The sequence below is a fragment of the Planococcus citri genome, chromosome 1 (assembly GCF_950023065.1).
Source record: "Planococcus citri chromosome 1, ihPlaCitr1.1, whole genome shotgun sequence".
In the NCBI taxonomy this organism is placed as follows: Eukaryota; Metazoa; Arthropoda; class Insecta; order Hemiptera; family Pseudococcidae; genus Planococcus; species Planococcus citri.
The window spans coordinates 41,896,472-41,917,986 of NC_088677.1; the positions used below are offsets into that span (position 1 = coordinate 41,896,472).

At 38.3% G+C, this 21,515-nt stretch overlaps 1 protein-coding gene across 5 annotated transcripts in view; it reads left to right on the forward strand.

The window, feature by feature from the left end:
* The window catches only part of LOC135832010 (uncharacterized), a 42,655-nt gene that overhangs the window by 7,799 nt on the left and 13,341 nt on the right, over positions 1-21,515 (forward strand). Inside the window, exon 1 of one of the 5 annotated variants that reach the window (XM_065344952.1) lies at positions 15,323-15,968. The exons of 3 other annotated variants lie outside the window; for them this stretch is intronic. Coding sequence is in view for 1 of the 2 variants with exons in the window: in XM_065344951.1 (XP_065201023.1) it covers positions 16,730-16,780 (51 nt within the window). In the remaining variant the exon portion in view is untranslated. Of the gene's footprint in view, positions 1-15,322; positions 15,969-16,459; positions 16,781-21,515 lie in introns of those variants that run through there. One more of the 5 variants, XM_065344951.1, reaches the window with a different exon arrangement.

Sequence of the window (21,515 nt, forward strand, 5' to 3'; positions counted from 1 at the left end):
CGAACAGTAGCAGCCGGCCCGCCTACGCCGCTGCTGCACCCGCTCGTTGCATCGAACATCGGACGATATCGCCGTAGCTGCAGCTGCCGCCGTCGTCTCAACGGTTAAAACGATTCCACGAGTTCGCGCCAATTTTTCAAGTGCGCGTCTCGTGTGACGGTACCGCCGCAGTACCTACTAATTTTCTCTTTATTACTACCTCGTGAATATTTTTAACTTGCCTCAATCAATTATTTTATACAATAAAAATATTTTTCGAATACGTTTAGAGAATTTATTTTATGTCCAATACACCACTGCGCCGCAGTACTCGGACCACCACACGAGTAGATTATAACGAACGTGCGTTACAAGGAAAGAGTACATCGCGCCGTAGTGTGCCAAAATCTACTTTACAGCCAATCTCCGAAGCTAAACCCGAAATGGCTGGGAATAATAACATTCCGAATATAAACTTCCCGGATCTACCTGAGGATGACGAAGCAATCAATTGCGCATACTTGAAAGCTACAATCCAACAAGGATTCGCGGTAGAAAGAGAACATTTGACAGAGCTGTACATTCAGCAACAACAATTTAATAACCAAGTGGCAACTAGCAGCCAAGCCGCTCAAAATTCGCGCCTTGCCGCGCAAGAAGCTGCTATATCAGCTGCGAACGCAACCCATTTTGTTCGCAATGTCGATCCTAGACTAACATCATCGAAGACTAATCTCGCCGAATTGAGACAATCGATTAACAACATAAACACTTGGGCCACTGAGCACGCAGCTGAATTCGCTGAATTAAAAACAAGCACACAGTACTCGGTACTACAACTTACCGAACGTGCAGACAATACAGACGAAACATTACGTCAAAACATAATTGAAACTAAAAGGAATACTCGTAACCACGAAGTACTAACAACTGAATTCTTTCGTCTAAAAGATAAATACGACGCGGTGCCACCGCACCAACAATTTGCAGCTATTCAAGGCAACTTACAACCACCTCGTATTGACTTCGGTATCATGAAGAACGCCGGCATTACATACACAGAGGAGAACCGGTGGCACCCCCACGAATTCATTGAAGCCTTTGAAGATCATATGGCGATGTACAAAATTGAAAATCAGCACAAAGCGGCTGCGTTTAAGTCCGTAGTCATTACGAAGGACGCCGCCCAATGGCGACAAACGTGCCGCAGCACTGACACGTACGAAGCGACGAAAACCAGTTTCCTCAAATATTACTGGAACGCAACCATACAAGGTCAAGCTGAACTTCAGTGCGACAGGGTCAATTCCGCTAAGACTCTGCCAGAACTCGTAGCATTTTTAACAAGATGGTTAAAGACATTAGCGCAATCAAATCATCGCGGTACAGAATTCCTATTACAGATGTTTAGGACTAAAATGCCAAAACAATTCCACAGAGAATTACCTATAACAAACAACACGACGGTTACTGAATTTATTGAAAAAATGCAGAGCATTGCAGACGATTATCAGCGACTTTGGCACCAGGAAATTAAACTGGAACCATTTGAGCGTGGACCAAACGGTAACCCTCGACGCACAAACATACCTCGAGATACGATACTCAACAACCGTTGGAATGCGGACATGAAACCGCCTAAAGACCAACCAAGCGGAAATTTCGCGCACCACGACATGCAAGGACGTGCAATAAATGGAATACCACTTAACCCTTTTACGATGGGGTACAAACAGATAGGAAATGGTTATAACACTCCTCCTCCCAATAGAGGTCCACTCGCGCTTACAGCCCCCCCTACACCGGGAATACTCGCGATAACAAATGGTAAAGAGCCAAATTTTCCACCACCCAATTTCCAAAATAATAAACACAGAGCAAAGCCTCTGGAAGTGAAATATTTAGCTTACGATGCTGAAGGTAACTGTCTAGGTGAATTTTCACCTCACTCAGGTCAAATTGAAGTACCTTACAATAATACACACTCAGTAAACGTAACTGATATCGATACGGAAACGGACAATACGGTGCCGGCTTATGTAATCGCATACGATCAATATGGTAATGTTGTTGACCCCGAAGAGGAGGAACAGCAACAACAGCCAACGGCTACATTGCCTCAGGAAACATTTTTTACTGCAACACAAGTACAACAAATGTTGCAAATGCAACAAGCACAACAATCGCAAGCAGCGATGGCAACTCTTGCTGCTAACGTAGCAGGTATCCAATTCAATACCCCGCCACCACCCACCACGCCCCAACCTACCACACAGGCTTCACACCAGGCCCCAATTACGAGTCCATTTACACAAACTGGACCCATTCCGCAACCCACTGCGCCTAATACAACTGCATCTACCACCACTGGTACACCCCAGCTAAATACAACTAACACGGCGCAGGGAAACGCCAAGAACTAGGCGATCAGGAGTCTGCGCCTAGTACGAATGAGACTCCGATTAAGCCAGACTCATCTATACTTGATGACTACATTTGGGTTGGCGACAGCCTCGTACACTATATTCGTAGAGGTACATTCAAACGTCAATACAATCTACCTGCCTGCATACAAGAGCAAATTAAGCTCGAAAACCTTTACGATATAATTAAAAAATCGAAATTTACACCTAACGCAACATTCGTGTTATCTGCCTGCCAAGCAGAACTAAATTTCTTCAATGAACCGTTCGACAAGACGGAAAAACAATTACGAGAAATCATAAACATGATTTTCAACGATCATAAGGCTAAACACATCATACTACTGATGCCTGTTGTACTACCTTACCGCAACCCGAAATACGGCGTCAAAATAGGCAAATATAGCAAAACTCGCGATATATTCGTTCGCATTGCGGAAGACCCGCGAATCACTTTTATACGCGACCTAGCGTACCAATTTTTACGCACTGAAACATGCGTGCACACTGATGACACACATTTTCAACTACCGGAAGCGTCTACGGATAACAAAATAATGCCATTGGAAAACACGTTCCATTTTTCAAACACAATGAACAGACATTATCCAGAAATGGCTATGTACCCAGTTAAACTAGATATGATGTGCCAGCATCTACTCAAATACGAAAACATCCACCTATCTGACAATGAAAGAGTACATCCTAAGACTGAACAGTCTGAAGAATCCTCACATGAACATAAGGACGACCAAGTCCAAATAAACAGAAGCACAATGCGTGCTTTAGTACAATTATTAGCAGAACGAATTCACTGCAGTCCAATCTCCGGTGAATATGAACGAAGGGAATACATTCCCGACGGACATAAAGGTTCATTTCACAAAATTACGTACGATCCACCAGCAAAAGCTGCCAAATTTTCAAGACTTTACGATTACAATTCGCCACTAGGTCGAAAACAAATCGCTCAGGACGGCGACAAAAAACGTACAATCGTGAAAGACGAAGCGAAGAAGTCGCCTACAAATGACAGATTAAATGAATATTTAGTCAATATGGCCGACATAGAAGACCTATATACTCATACTGTAAAAATTGTAGACGATGGCACTAAACCACCAGAAATAAAATTAAGAAAATCAGTCGAAATACCAGTTTCGATGACAAACATTGCTGACAATGCAAAATACTATGCGTACGATTCGCCTTTAGGACCAAAAACAATAAAAGTGTCCAAAGACAACAAAATAGAAATTTGCGATGACCAAGCATTAAAATGCGATCCCAATATCGAATTAAACAAAGCTATACTTGAGCTTGATGACATTATGAAACTCAATACTCACAACATCAGGTTTATTCCTCAAGAAACAAAAGGTGGTTTTGATCCGCCACTAGTAATGCTTGAAAAACATGATCCTAACGATGGAGAACATTACTACAACGTCGTAGAAATCACTAAACCTGAAATTGAAAATATTAACGAAAACACTCTCGAAAATGACACTGACTCAGGGTTCGATGAACCCGACGACGTAGTTCCAACGTTTGAAATACACAATGTGGGTATAAACGTGATACCAACGGTCAACGAAGACAATGTTACACAGGACTCAGTTCCTCAACTACCCAGTCTAATGAAGATTGACCACATTACAGCGATACCTATTTTCATTAACAATATGCCATTACCAGCTCAGCTGGATTCGGGGGCTCTCCCTAACGTAATGACGAAAACTCTCGTCGACTATATTACAAGAGAACACCCACAATGGATACGTTACGTAAAATTGAACAATCCTGTTAATTTACGCATGGCAGACAATTCACTAGTTAAAGCAATGATGCACTGCGTCGAGATATGCGTACGACTAGGTACCCATATGGTATGCATGCCATTTTACGTACTTGACACAACAGGGAAATCACTGCTAATTGGCCGATTATCAATGCGCCACCTTGGCATAGTCATTAACCACCGCGAGGGGCATGAATATGCCGAGTGCCACCCTAAAAAGGCAAAGTCCTTTAAAATTCCATTTTTGAATAAAACTGAAATCAATGATATTTACCCAGTCAAAAAGATTGCAGTCCACAGAAAAAATAAACGTGAAGCTATTCGTTTAATCAGTCAAAACACATTCTATATGGATGAAGACTGGGCTCATGAACAAAACCAAGCTAGAGAGCTTTACTTAAAAAATATGAGAACTGATCTCAATAACCTAGTCATAAAAGGCGACATAACCTTACAAGAAGCTAATGACGCTTGGGACAAACTTAAAACTTACTCAGACATATTCAGCTTCAATGCTGGCCGATACCGTGGTGAAACGGTTAAATTTAAATTTAAAGATGGAAAAATTCCACCATTAGGCCAGTGGAGAGGTGAAAAATTCAGACCCTCCCAAAAAATCATTGAAGCGCTCCGACGCACGATTTCCAAAATGCTTAAGCTCGGCATAATAAGACCTTCAAGGTCTAATTACATAAACACTACCGCACCTGTTATCAAGAAAAACGGTGACATACGGCTATGTTTAGATGCCGACGAATTGAATAAAGTACTACAAAAAGTGCTCACTGAGCCTAACACTGTAGAATACATTATCTACGAAAACCAAGGTGACAACCTTTTTTGTACGCTGGATTTCACTTGTGGATTTTGGCAATTAGTACTAGACGAAGCTTCTCGTCAATTTACAGCATTTCAGGTATGCGGCCAAGTTTACTAATTTTGCCGACTACCTTAAGGCTTGAACATTTCAAGCGGCGAATTTGTCTACATGATAAATAAGGTTATACCTGACCAAAAAGGAATTACAAAATTCGTAGACGACGTGAAAGTGTCTGGCTCGACATTTAAGGAAACTTTAGACCGCTTACTATACATATTTGACAAAATACGCGAGAATGGGTTAAAACTCAACCCAAACAAAACACAATTTTTCCGCAGTTATGCGGAACACTTAGGATTCGTCTTATCTAAGGATGAAGTCGCTAAACAAAGCGAAAAGGTCAAAAAGTTCATGGAATTTGTTAACAAACACCAGAAAAATGGTAAATTTCACATTACGACTGTGAAACAACTACTACAATTAGTTGGCCTAACTGGCCTGTACAGAAACTTTATACCTAACTACATGCAAATTCTTGCACCTATTTATGCTACTACGCAAGGCAAAAATGCCAAAGATGGCAAAATTGAGTGGGGAGAACTCCAAGAAAAAGCTTTCGAGGAGCTCAAGGCAGAATATTGCAAAGACTTTAAAATACAACCACCCCCTCCTACGGGGGAACTCTGTTTAGATACCCACGTTACAGACGACGCAATGAATGCGGTACTATTTTATATTACCATAGATCCCCTTACCAAAGAGGAAATCAAACACGTATGCTTATACGTATCAATTGCTTTCGAGGAGCACCAAAAACATTTTACACCATTTGATAAAGACATGATGGCTCTTGTACAAGTACTGAAAAGGCTCCAAATGTGGGTACACGGACGTGTTATCAACGTCAAATCACACTTATTAGCTACGATCAATCGGTATCGTGAAATGATGCAAACGCATCGCAAAGCCGCGTACTGGATCACGATGCTAAATTGCTTCGATTTACGTTTCAAACTAAATACGTCAAACAGAATGCTATACGTGCTGCAAGCACCTGAACTGGAAATAAAAAATTTCCAAACACTAATCACGACGTTTGACATAAATTTTCTAGATGAAAACGTTCCCATGCTAATTACTAAACTATCTGACATTGCAAGATACCAACAAAAAGACGATACTTGCGCTAAACTCATTAAAAAACTAAGAAAATATCATTCTCCTGACAAAAAAGCTGAGATTGAAGCTAAGAAAAAGCTATTAAAACCCTTCACCCTACGTGAAATGAAAACTACAGAAGAGATCTCATCTTCACCTGACACTCGTAGCGAATCTGATACGACTCAGAAAAAAGTTAAGATGAAGGTAATCCTAATGAAAACACTACCTGACAAAACTCAGGTGCCATACTTACCTGACGAACTCTTCTACGACACTGTAGATTTCCTACATACTGCATATGGTCATACAGGTGCCAATAAACTTGATATGGCATTTCGCCGAATCTACTACCATCCCCGATCGCTGGAATACATTCGCGAAATAACCAATGCATGCCTAGTATGCAAATTAAATAAAAACTACTCGCAACCTAAGAGTATAGAATTTGGCAAAGTCGAAGCTTTCGGCATAGGAGAAGTCCTATCTGTGGATTTATACGGACCAGCTCCGGCTATAGAGGGAAAACCTAAGTACCTACTTGTCGCTAAAGACATTTTTACCGGTAAAAACTGGATTCGCTCCCTGCCTGAAATTAAGGCTGAAAACGTTTGTCGAGAGATGAAAACCATACTCAATGACATACTGAAAAATGCAGTAACAGTCAAAAAAGTTATCACTGATAACTGAAAACAATTTATAAGCGAAGAGTGGTACAATCTACTCCAAGACAGAAACATAAAAGTTGCGCATACAAATGCGTACAATCCGAAATCCTCGTCGGTTGAACGTACTATGCGAATTATAGGTGACAAATTGCGAACCAAAATAAACAAGGAACACGATCCTTACACAACACACGCAAATTGGTACACTTACGTCAATGAAATTGAAAACGAGATAAACAATACACCAGGCATCTTTGGGTTTAAACCTAATGAGGCCTGGGGCATTTCAGATCCAATCTCGGAGAAATTACCTCATAAAGACAACGTGTTCAATTTCACGCATAGCTTACTAGAATTGCTGCAAAAGCTAGCAAAGACAAAACTACCATCAATGACAATCCAGGAAAACTGGGAATATAAATTGGACAAAGATGATATTATCATCGAACCCGACGGTAGTGCACGTGTTACTGCGGATGGAGCTTGCTCCAAAAACGGTGACGACGACGCAGTCGCTGGAATCGGCATTTGCTTCGCTCCCGAATCAAACAAAAACATATCTGTACGAATCGGAGAAAAAGGAGACTTCCCAGTTTCCAACAATTATGCTGAACTTATAGCGATTCTTATAGCACTTATGACGATGAAAAGAAATGGCTTTGAAAAAGTTAAATGCTTTTCTGACTCAAACTATGCAGTCAAAGCACTGAACCACACCGTCGAAAGATGGAAAAAGAATAACTGGCTAAACTCTAGGAAAAAACCTGTTTTCCACAAACTCATCTTCGAAAAAATTCTCAAACTCAAAGAGCAGTTTAAACGTTGTGAATTCATTCACGTATATGCCAGAAAATTGGAGTACACTAACATAATTGCAGACCAACTTGCGAAGAAAGCAGTGTACACCACTGACCTACTTAGCCTAAAAGTTGACAACATGTCACAAAAACAGATTATAGAAACTTTCATACGTGAAAAACGTCGATTGAAAGAAATCGAGGACGAATATAATTTTAACAAGGAACACCCAGATCCTACTACATTACGTCTAGGTGACTTAGTATTACTCACAAATCATAAACTGTCCAACAGTGATAGGTTAACTGGTGAAAAATTTTACCCAAAGAAATCTGGACCATACATGATCTTACAACGATCTGGAAAAAACTGCTACCTAATAGAACCAATTGACAACTCGAATGTAAATCGAGTAGCAAATGTGAGACAACTCACGCTCTTCATGACTCAGGATGAAATAGACACTATGAGGAAAGATCCTTGCTTACATTCGTATATCGATCAAGCAGATATGATTACGAAAATAAAAAATTTTCTAAACAATCACTTGACAAAAACCTACTCGTCTACCTCGACTGAAGATAGCGACTCGCGCGTACGACGTATACAAGGCATACCTCTAGCCACTGACGCTGACAAAGCGGTATTTGACAAAGGTTCACGAATGATTATTAAAAAGGTAATCGACGTAGCGCGAGAACAGCGCTTAAATCTACGAAATTTGAAAAAATTTGACACACAACTTTATGAGTCGATCATGAGCTCAACCACCCACTCTTCTGAAGAAAAAACACAAAAACAAAAAGCTCGTATCAAACGCAAAAAGAAATATAAAAAACGGAAAAAGGCTGAACTCAAGCCTACACCCACACTTACACCTAAAAAGAAAAAACCATCTGTCGCAGACAGAATCAAAAATACTGCACAAGCTACAAGCTTGATCACTAATACTAATAACCCTCCCCCTAGTACATCTAGAGCACAACCGACAGGGGCAGGGCACCCCGTTCCCACACCCAAACAGGACAAACCCCGTATTTCAGCTCGACTAGCTGAAAGACAGGCTAAAACTGGCTGGAAACCACAATTTACGAATTTTAATACTCAAAGTATTCATTTCGATGATCCAATCGATCAAGGCTACGAGTCTATTTTTGACGCTGAAATTACAAAAATACCAAAATTTGACACTGGGGCAAGTAAACAAACCCCCAAACCCAACCAAAAAGAAATTCCCACTGTGGAAAAGAAACCTACAAAGGACGATATAAATACCGACTCTATGGTCGAAGAATTAAAAAATTTAAATTTATTTCACGTCAAACAATATGACGCATCGTCTGACACTGACAACGAGTCAACTAAAACATCACGAAAAAAGAAAAAAGTGAAATTCAAATCAGACACTGAACCTGAACAAAAAGACCTAATTGAACTACTACAAAAACTCAAAGTCGACCCTACAGAGATCGACGATGCACTTTCGGAACCGACTCGAATTCGTAAAAGAAAACAGTTTTTGATCCAATATGGTGAAGTGGCTAAAAAAGCCAAACCACGCTACAATGCGTGTATACGCGACATCGAAAAAAGAAACCTCGAACTCAGGGAGAAACAGAAAGGCAAAACAAGCGAATCCTATTTGCGTTTGAAAGCTGACATGGCGCAGCGTAAAAAAGAAAAAGAAGAATTTGACGAAAAGTGCAAAGAAATGGAAAAAGAAATGAAAAACAAACCCTACCTATTTCGGGGGTTAAATTAACTATCACCCACTGTGGTAAGACAGATCGAAAACGATTCGAATACCCAAACCCACCGAAACCGAGAAGTTTCAATTTCATTTCCCAAAATACAAAATTCAACGTCGAATACACAATAAAAAATTTCCGAACACCGTGTCGTATTGATAAGTAGAAATTGCTTCGTCGCGTAAAACAAACATTGACTGATTCGCGCCTCCGTGTTCGACTTCGAAACCGATTCGATTTTTACTTCCGAAAGAGAAGTGAAAAGTACAGTGTTCGTGACGTAACGAAAATACAAGTGACATTTCACAATTCCGACTACGTTGAAATACAATTTTCAAAGATGAACGCCTACATCGCTTCAATTCATCCGGACTTCAATTTCACGTTTTTCCCAAGGTTCACAGAAGACCAATTACAACTTACTCGTCGAATACGAGGACTCGAACGAACCGACCCAATATCGATACAGCAGCGAGCAGATATCTTACAGATTTTGCACCTAAATAATGTCGAAATTGAAGAAGACGACCCTTTTACTGTCCACGTTTCAACCAGTCGTGAATACGCAGGAGTTCGCCTACACATAACTATTAACGGACGACGTCGACGCTCCTTCAAGACATCCATAAAAAAAATTTCGCGAAGTCATAGCGCATTTATAGATGCGAACAATTCGAAGTAGGATATGATCTCGAATGACTTCAGCTACATTGCTGAAATAATCCAAACATTACCTACCTCGGTAAATTGAATAGAAATTAAGCTAAATTTACGACGACGTAGCCAATACAATTGGCCATTTTGGCTACCTAGCTTTACGTGATACTACTACGCACCGACTAGCGGTTATTTAAACGTTGTAAATTTAATACTAATAAAATATTCAAAACTTGACTACTTGTCTGATTTATTTCGCATACGTATTTCGAAAAAGTGAGCATACCAGCCGAAACTGGAAATTCAAAACCTGACTCCTTTACCCAGGTACCTACTTGAAAAACCGAGTTACGTACTCGCATCAAGACTCAATCATACTAACGTAAGTATAAAACTTCAAGGTAAGTACACAATTTTTATACAGCTGAATTTTTAAATTCCCAACTCACACTCATCTACTTTTACCTACGAGGCATTTTTAAACACATTTCAAATGCGAAAAATCACTCTCGATCCATCTTGGGTAATTTATTCTGTAAAAAAAATACATGACTGAAAACACGTACGTATGTAATTTCGAACTCGAATATCCCAAATTCAAATACTTTCAACATACCCCCTTTACCGAAATAATACTATTTTCAAAGCAAAATTCACCTTTTTGACAATACGTCACACCTCGACGTGTTTGACTTCGAACACAGTTTTGACAAAGTCTGACAAACCTGAAATCTGGCAACTAAGCCAACAACACACCAACCTCTCTCGAATCGATCGAGCTAAAAATACCCAGAATTATCTACATGATAAAAATCAGACAATAAGATATATTTCGCAGCAAATATAATACACATAAAATTCAACGAGATCGTTCGCCATTCTCACACATACACACTACCACACTCGCAAAACTATCAGCGAAATTAGGCAACAGAGCCTACAACTCTGATCGAAACAAGCCAACGAAGCAAACATTTGCAAGCTCACAACGGCTTGATAGCAAAATTCCTAGAAATTCACCATCGAATTACACTCACACAACGACACACATACGCCTGTAACATGAAACGAACCGATTCGTCGCCATTTTACTTTACGTCAACGGCACGTACACGACACTCGCCACAGGCAACTGCGGTAGGGAGGGGAACTCGATAAGCCGCTCTAGCCGGTTGCATCGAGACGTACGCCGCTCGACTGAGCCATTATGTATATGTTCGTCGTCTGCGTATGTGTTCTCTCTTCGCAAGTTTGCTAATTTTGCGGTTTTCTGTGCGTGTTTAAGCATTTCTTAAAATTTTTCGTGTAAATTTACGATTACAGTACGGCTCAAACTGCGCTAGCTGCGCAAGATATTTTAATGCTCGGCGATGGATTCATATTCGGTATGGTGCAATACATATTGCAACGTAAACCCGAAATGCGCGACCTCCTCCACCCCTCGCTATATCGCAGAGACCTTACGTTACAAGATCTCATAAACTACCTTACATCTTTACCACAGATCCCACGGCGGCTTATGATATCGATTGGAAATTGGGACGCGTTCCACGGAACAGCAGTGTTCAATTTCGAACAACAATTTATTGCGTTACTTCGCCTATTACAACGTAGACAAGTTGAGGAAATCTACGTAATGCCATTGATTCGCTACCGCGAACAACCCCAACAAGTCTTACAAGACTACGAGCGAGTCCTACGCAGCACTTGGACTAGAACGTTCAGCGGTACCATCCAAATGATGGCACCACTTAACTTCTTCGCAGGTCTAGAACCTGAGATAGATCAATTCGGCCCAATGTACCGACTAGAAGACTTCACCGACTTCGTCATTACTGTACGTAACGAATTTATCATGATTCCTTTAGACGTCACCGAACGTGCCAACGATGATAATGACAACTACGAAGGAAATGACGACGACAATGCGTCTAATGCGGGAAACGACGATAACGATCGTGAACTCAACGCCTCAGTACAGCAGCAACTCGCTGCGAGTAATAATACCCAGCAAAGCCAACAACCGAATGCCGTGGCCGGACCGTCAAGTCAACCCGCTCCTACGCCACCTACTGACAACGCAGCATCTGCTGGAGCTGGTATTAATCACCAAACTTCACAGAGCATACCTGCTCTCGGACAACAAACAGTGAAAATACCCGGAGGTACGGCTACTATCACCGTAAACTCCCGCATATTTTCTCCGCCACGTAATTCGGTGCAAAATGTCCCTACCTCGGGCCAAAGTGCCAACGAAATCTTTCAATCGATTGATAGTTTGGCAACTCCGCCAACTGGACCATCAGCTCCAGCATCACCGGCGCCTTCTGCGCCACCACAGTCGATTGTCCAAGGGTCACCGCGCTCTACAGCTCCGAATTATCTTAGCCTCGCGCCTAACTCAAGCTCACGGTCGCTTGGAGTCGAACATATGGACACCGGCACTGCGCCTAACACGCCGACGCAGCCTAACACCTCATTCGCATCATCGGTGGCATCGACACCAGCTAACACGACGTTTCAATCGCCGAACACATCGGCACAATCGACACTGTCCTCAGCGACAGACGAATCCAAAATGGAGGATGAGCCCAGCCTGGCTGAGCAAAAATCTCCGATGAAAGACAATTTTGACGATTCGAAAAACGAGGAAGATTAAATTCCTACTCGTAAGTATCGTAATTAGGTTACCTACCTACACGATATCAAAAACTGGTGAAATTTTTATTCAACTTTAATTTATTAAAAAAATAAATTTGGGCAATGTAAAAAAGAATTTCAAAATTGTAGGTACCTACCCAACAAACGTAGGTACTGATAAATTTAAAAAAGGTAGCAATACCTAGGGCCAAAATTTCACCAGTAAAACTTTCAAAATTCACTCGAAGTCGCCAATACTTTCGTAGTTTCGACCATTTTCAATTTTTTTTTTTTTTAGATTCGAGTGAACTAACGTAAACTAATTTAAATTTGTTCAAATTTCCTACAACGCCTACGTCGGCGTGATATTTTTTATTTCTATGTACTAATTGCTATGGGTTTTCGCTTCACTTAGCAAATCATCGAGCGTCGTAACGATTCCTGGCAACGTTAAAGCCAGTCGACTCAGCGTAGTAAAGGCGAGGGACTTTTCCGCCTCAACGATATATTCATCTTTTCATCTCGTCGTCGTAATTATTCGATTATCAACGATGTATCATCCGACGGTTCCTGTATTTTCGATCGATTCAGCATTGTTTAAAAATTGTATACGATTCACTACATCTGAGTAAACGTTTTATCGCACCTGCGTGTGCAATCGATGAGTTTTATGTGAATGTTGATGTAAACAATGTAATTTTTTCGATTTGTGATTCATTCAATGATGTTAAAATCGTGTAAAGCATCTTGTACCTTGTAGCAATTAGCTTACGGTTACGTTACCGTTTTCTATCTTATTGTTTTTGTTTTTATGTCACATTTATGTTTTTGTTTATTTTTGACAATTTTTATTTTTGCTTTAATTTTATCATTGTTTTGATTCGAAGAAAAACGTGGACCAAAACTGTAAATTTTTTCAAAAGAGGTGCTCAATTTTTAATTTTTAAGTATTTGTCATTTTGTTTTTATATAAAGCGCCAGTAAAAGAAGATAAAAAAGAAGTCCACTATTAATTCGTAAAAAGTGTTTGTTTTATGTATTTTGAATGTTTTTTGACGTATTTTTTGACAGTTTTTACCAACTCTTAAATTCTTCGATGTAATTTCGCTCATTTTCTGCCACAGTGCAGCACAGCTGACCTGAAACAGAATCCACTGCGATTCGAATAACGGTTCGCTCTTCTTGGCTTTTGTCTTCTCTCCAATTTTGATCGGAAGGGTACTCCAGCCACTGCGCTGAAACAGAAAAATTTCAAATTCGCGAAAAAAAACGAAGTGGCTGACACCTAGCGGCTGTTCCGTCAACTATCTGAAAAGGTGATATGATGAAAAGGTGAATGCAATTTTTCGTGTAAAAAATTCAACTTTTTCGATTATTCGCGGATTTTGGTGAACTTTAGTGCAGTATCAAATTATAGACAATAAAATTCCGTATCGATTGATGTTAAATTTTCATCATTTCGTGAAAAAATAACGATTTTATGAATACTTTTAGTTTGCTGATTTTTGCATACTACGTACATCAAATTCAAACTCGAAATACTCGTAATTTTCAGTGAGCATGTGCGCGTTTTAAATAATCAAAATGTTCGGGATTTCATCCTCTTTAAAATGGATTTTTACCGAAAGCTCTATGTGCAACGGTTCAAAAGTTGTGGAAGTTTGAAGTTGCGAAAACAAGGCAAAAAGCAGCTGCGAATCGTAAGTACTGAACTTCGAACAAAAATTACTCGAAATTTTCAGTGGACACCTTGGTATTTTAATATAGCAAAATGTTCGTAATTTTATCCTCTTTAAAATTCTTCTTTGCCGAAAGCTCTACCTTCAACTGTTCAAAAGTTTTCGAAGATCAAAGTTGCGGAAAGTGATTATTCATCAACACATGTTTGAATTGATAACAGTGATAACGCAATTTGAACATTTTGGTGACATTATCTTCGAAAACTTTTGAACGGTTTAAGGTAGAGCTTTCGGTAAAGAAGCATTTTAAAGAGGATAAAATTACGAACATTTTGCTATATTAAAATACCTAGGTGTCCACTGAAAATTTCGAGTAATTTTAGTCCAAAGTTCAATACTTACTGTTCGTAGCTGGTTTTTGCTTTGTTTTCGCAACTTTAAACTTCGAATACTTTTGAACGGTTGCTTCTACAGCTTTCGGTAAAAAATCATTTTAAAGAAGATGAAATTCCGAACATTTTGGTATATCAACATATGCATAGGTTTACTGAAAAGTTCGACAATTTTTAGTTTAAAGTTGACATATAGTATGAAAAATGCGGTAAAAGTATTCATTAAATCGTTAATTTTCCTATAAATGGTGAAAAATTAGTATCAATCGATAGGGAATTTCATTGTCTTTAATTTAAGACTAACTAAAAGTTCATCAGAACTCGCGAACAATCGAAAAATTTGCTGTTTTTTCGCGAATCACCAAAGATATTACCATCTAATCACCTTTTCGGACTGCGATACTAGCGACCCAAGCGAGGGTTTTTTCGCGAATAGATTAGGGAAAAATCTTCTTTTTGGAAACTGTCTCGTAAGTATACTGTACATACCTGGTACACCTGGCTCATGTGAGCTGTTCGCGTTCACCTTCGGTTCTCGGATCGCTGGTGGGCAGTGCAGTGCACTGAGTGCAGGGGTGGTAGACGAGTGCAGTTACTTACGTACGTGGGTGAAAAGTGTATTTTCTCTGCTCCTACTTTCACACAGTGAAACACACGGGGGGCAGGGGACCGATCCTACATCGGGTCAATCACCTTACAGGTGCGTCATATAACTCTCATAATATCCGTATGTTCCTCTGTGGCTACTCTCACGAGTAAACACACGAAGGGGCATATGTGAGAGGGATATATGCCGTTCCTGTAAGGGATATTAGGGACAGATTACCACCCTTGTGGTGGTAACACTGAACAGCGTCGCGAGCTGGACGTCGAGTCCGGTGATCGGCGCTGCGGCCGTTATTCGTCATGTACTACTGTGTAGTGTCGGGTCAGTTAATGTGAATTTATTGGGCACGTTTTACGTGAACGGTTAATGTGAAGTTATTATTTCTTTGTAAAGTTAATGTGAGTTTATATGGTTAATTTGAGTTTATCAGTGTATTAATTGTGTTAAACGGTTCCGCCGAAGAAGGCAATTATTATATTTGTTTCGTGTAATTATCATATTATGTGTAAATCGACATGTAACGTAATGAATACATAATTCTACAAACACCGCGTGTCGTGTATTATTCTGTGTAATATTATTTACCAATCTAGCCGGGGTAAGTCTCTTCTTAATCCATTATAGGAAGTCAGCATAAAGTAATATTTCACAGCCCACCAGATTTTCTCTAATTTTAAGTATGACACAACATTTTTCTAGTTATACTTACATTGAAGTTGATTAGTTACATTTGCTGAACTACGGCACAAGGTCAAATCCTATAAGTAACATTATTTACGTGAAATACATAAATATTGAACGAATATAACTCGAAGGGGGAAAACATTTGTACTGACTGCAATAATAACAACACAAAAATGTTCAAACACCAAATTTCTAATACGATTATGTACTTACACTACACTACCTACTTACTTATTTTTTGATTGGTTTAAATTATTGTAACGTTACAGACAGATAACGTTGGTTTTTACAAAAAAAAAAAAAAATTTTACTGTGATAGTACATAATCATCTTGAATTATTTATTAATACTTATTTACACCTAACTCATAGCGGAATTGTTGAAATATCAGTGTGTCAAGATAAGGATACCTCGTCGGTGCTCCGTTCATGCCTATTTGTGTTGTTCTTTAGTACCTAGGTTAGGTATCTATAATTGAACTTGTTTATTAAAAAAGTTCTCACATTAAGTAGGCCCAAATGATAATTTGAAAGTGTACTTGTTTGAAATCGGTTTTTGTTTGTGATCTTTATAGTTCGCAAGTGTATACCTTTACCTACCTATAGATTAAACAATTGATTTATCGACTTTGATCGTGATTTACAAACAATTACCCGTGGGTGTGTTTATTTCAAAATGAACACGATGTATAATCAAGTGACAGAGCAGTCGAGCATAGATTTACAGGTATTGTTTTCTTTGTTGTTTTTTTACTCTGTATTTTGAATTTCAGTTTTAAAAGTTACAGATTGGTCGAATTTATTTTTAAATGAAAATAGGTTCGCTATTGAATTTGTATAGACTCGGTGGCACTAGATATAAATTTTCATTTCGAAATTGAGTAATTTTTTCTTTTTACTCATTGATGTAGCCTAAATTTTGGACGCCTCTGAAGCAATAATAAGTATTTTGACATTTCTATGTAAGTACTTGAGAGTGCTTTCAGAAAAAACGAGGGAGCAATTTGAAGAAAAAAAATATTTTAAAGCTTTGAAAATGTGGAGAGTTTTCTGTGAAATGAGACTGGACAGTTAAAAGGCTAAAAGGACATCAGCTTTCAATCACGTCCAGCGGCATCGTTCCTCAGCTTCTTTTCTCAATCTTCCAATATATCCTCCCCGCTCTTCAAAACTTTAAATGTGACCAAATCAAAGATTTTTGATGATTCTTTTCGTAGGTACATAGAAATGAATCGGACGTATTACGACATGGTTTGTGGGCCTCAAACCTGTAGAAATGGTATTTATCTAGTATGGACGTAAGCTATTACAATAGTGCAGATGAAAATATTCCTGCCTCGCAAAACCCATTCATTTAACCATATCACTATCCCTAAAAGTTTCTAACAACTATAAGTAGGTAGGAGGATATGTGTGCTCATATAGTACGTAAAATTCCATATGCTACATAAAAATTTATTCAGCAAAATTGAAAACATGAAGAGAAAAACAAATAATAAAAAAAGTATGAAAATATTCAATTATTTTGATCGTGCATTGTTCTTACAATCATATATGAACCTGGATATACGTACCAACAATTTCGAATAAATATCGGTATCGACTTTATATTATTATCTACCTAAGTATGTAGAAATATTTATACCAACCATACCTAAGCTCATATTGGTATGTGCACAGGTCATGTAAAATAAGGATCTGAAATTATAAATAGGCAGGTACCTACTTTCATTCGTGAATATAAGTTATGACGGTTCAAGTATAAATAAAACAAGGCAGTAAAATGGATTCAATTAGGTAGTTGGTATTCTTTATTATAACATATTAATTTGTTGAGAATCGTTCGTTCGTCAAAATTTTTGTGAATTTTTATCAAGATTCCTAGAAATGAACACCTCAAGTTCAGGAGGGATGCAAATGAGGAAATCGCTTATTAAGTAGGTACCGAAGTAAAAGGATTGCCTATATTGAAACATTGAATTGAACTATGTACTTGCGAATGGCAACATTCATTAAAGTTGATGGGGCAGCTTATTTGCTGAATAAATCCGGCAATGTAGTGAGAAAAAGAGCTACTTACGAATATTAGATACTCGTACTTTTTCGAGCTTAGATACATTTTGCATTTCCATTCCCCATCTTATATGCACTTCTTGAAACTCGGATAAGTTATCTACGACGACAGTTGAAAATTTTAAAATCCTCGTACGTATACTCGAATTACGTTTCCAAGTTTCATATTCACTGACAGCATCAATAACATCAAAGTCACGTTAAAAGTTCCTAAGTAAGAAACGCGGTGTAAAGAAAAGTTGACTCTTCACTGCTTAACTTTGAAAGTTGATGAGATTTCATTCCATTTTTTTTCCTTATGCCTATATTTTGATGTCTTATGATGCAAAACCATAGAAAATAGGTCTACCTATATAGGTACTCGTACTTACGTAGTTGTAATTTGTAAATTGCAAAAAATGCGAAGCACGGCCCATTTGTACCTACTTTTGAGAAGCTGTGAAAAAAATGAACTTTTGAATGATATAAATTAACCATTAGATTAGATACAAATCACAGATGCCAGACTTAACTATACGCAATAATTTTCTCTTATTGTTTCAACAATTTTTTTAAAAAAATCATAAATACTTAATTTTGAAGAATTGAAAAAAGAAGTACCTAGGTGAACTTGTGTGAATTGTGACCCGAGCGATCACGAACCTCGCATTTATCATGATTCATTTTTCACTCCCTCGTTGAATGATATACCTACTTAGTAGGTATTACTACCTATTTTTTGAATTCGCTAGCAAAAGTTGATCTTTCTTCAACGAATTGGAAAACCTTCAAATCCAAAATGCGCTGTTATCGACGTAGATCTTCCATCAAAAACGGAGTTGATTAGGTTTCAGAACTTTTGCTGGAAATTTCAGATCGGCTTATCGATGATACCTAAATATTCTTAGGTTTGGATATTTCCACTTACCTAATACATTAACTTAGCCTGCCGCAGCTCTAATAGAAGCAATATTAATATCTCATTAATTTGTAAAAATATCATCCATCTTTCCAAATTCTTGCTCAGAGGATTTCAAATATTCATATTATTTTGTTATAGTCATACTAGGTGGGTAGGTTGTGAAATTTTTTTTGATATTTTGAGAAATTGTTGGGGAAAAATGTCGGCTGTGTTATGCTGATAATTGGGCCCTATAGGGTTTTGCAAATCTGTGGTATACATTCGTGCATAACGCATGTAGATATACTTGTTTGTAAGTATGTACTTAATTTTACAGTGAGTGTGTGATTCAATGCAGGTGCTTTGATGTACGCGTTTTTAATCACAAATTTAGCTCGTATGACATCAAACCTTTCCTGTAAGTTATTTATCATTTCCGTTAATTGTGATGTACATATTTACCTATAATAGGTGTACAGATACAAGCACATATAGGTACTACATGTACTGTATGTGTCACATTGTACAAGTAAGTATACAAATAGAATTAAAATAAACGACACACTTTTCGTCGTATGTACAACACGTCAAATCTTATTACATATATAATTTGAATTTTTTTCGCGCATTCATTTTCTTCATGCGGTACTTTTCGTATTACGCATACTTACATTATTTATACTTACACGAGCACCTGCATGGTATGTAGAATGTGTTAAATAAGATGAAAACTTTTTAGTTACGAGCTAACCTTATATTTTTGAATATATATTGACGTAGACGCCGACTAAAAAACGAAGATTGAGATTTGTCTCCGAATAACGTAATACAAAATGCTTTGTCTCTAACTTTGTATGCTCCGCTCTGTCCATTTCTTGTTAGGTAGTAGGTACCCCCCTTAACATACATCAGTAGCTGCAGAGGTGCTTGGGAAAACTGCGTACCTAGCTAGTAGCTGTAGCGACCTACCTACCGAAAACTAACCGATAGGTATCTGCGCGCAAGTTTGCATGGTCTTATAAAATATTCAATTCGCAGACTGTAGCGTATACGAGGAAAAGATCATTATCATTTATGATTTTTAGAATATCGCGTTAATCTCGAGAGACTGAAAGGCGTAAAACACTAAAAACACCGGTCTCGTAGTCTTGCATTTGTTAAAACATACGCTAAAGTGGTGTATATGCGTTATTTGCTGAAGCGGAAATACGCTACACGCAGCTGAAAATTAACCAGGTGAAATTTCAACAATCAGTTTGTACATACTAGGTAGGTATATTTGGAGCAATTTCCTTTCAATATTAAATTCGGCGTGGTAATGAAATTATTTATATTGCCAATTGGAAAATAAACCATCATCTGAGGTACGTCCTACGTCTACGTACCCAGTCAGTATACCCACAGAGTTTATCTTTCGATAAAGTCGTGTTGTATGGTCACTAAGTACATTTATTGTACCTACCTACCTACCTACCTACCCACCTACCTATGTATATAAATCTACGATTACCTACTTATTTATACTACAGAGTAGAGTATGGTATATGCCAGTACCTATATGATTTTATCTGTAGACTGTGATATACACGATAGATACCCAATACTTATACCTATATACAGAAGAAAAGAATGATTTGACAAGTGTAATTTCACAAATTGTAACTAATACGTATGTACGAGAATGGATTCTTGCATTTAGAATAATTTACGATTACTCGTCTTTTGATATTGCTGTTGAAAGCGTGTTAACCTGAGGCATAATCTCCATGTAGGTTATTAGAACAGCAATAACACGCGTATAACTTTTGTTGGGCTCCGGGCCGACCAGAAATTTATAAACAATCGTTACTTCTTACTTTCAAGTCGCGCCTACGCTTCCGTTTTCTTATTTGTACTTGTCCCAAATGTGTGCGTACTTACTTCATTAAAATACCAACAATTTCGCGTATACCTTTCAACATTTGTACCGACTACCGAGAACTATACGCCGAAACATCTTTCTATTCCTACTACATTGTTCTACTCTCAAGAATATAGTAAAAAAAATCGTTACGTTTGATTAGAAAATAGTCTCGTTTTTAATTTTCCAAATTAGATGCGAGAATCCTATAATAGGTACTTGCAATAAATATGATCTTGTCATTTGCGTCAACTTTCGATGTCCATAGACGCTGCAAGATGGTGAGTCGGAAATGTCCTTTAGGAAATTCAAATAGGTACTGTCAACTGTCCTAATTGCGGACATCACAGGTAATTTCAGACACAAAACAGTTTTTTTGATTTTTTTGATAGAAAATAATACATGAAAATAAAAACATACCTACACGTTTTCATCGTACAGGTATGTCATTCGTTTGACTATGCTCACGTGATTTTTCTCAATGCCAAACATGAAAGTCTGGTGCAAAAGTTATCTAAAGAACCTAACCAAACATTTCGATAACAGAGAAAATGGTCCTAAATTATCATAAAGTGGCCCTCGATGAGAGAAAATAATATTCGTCCGTTC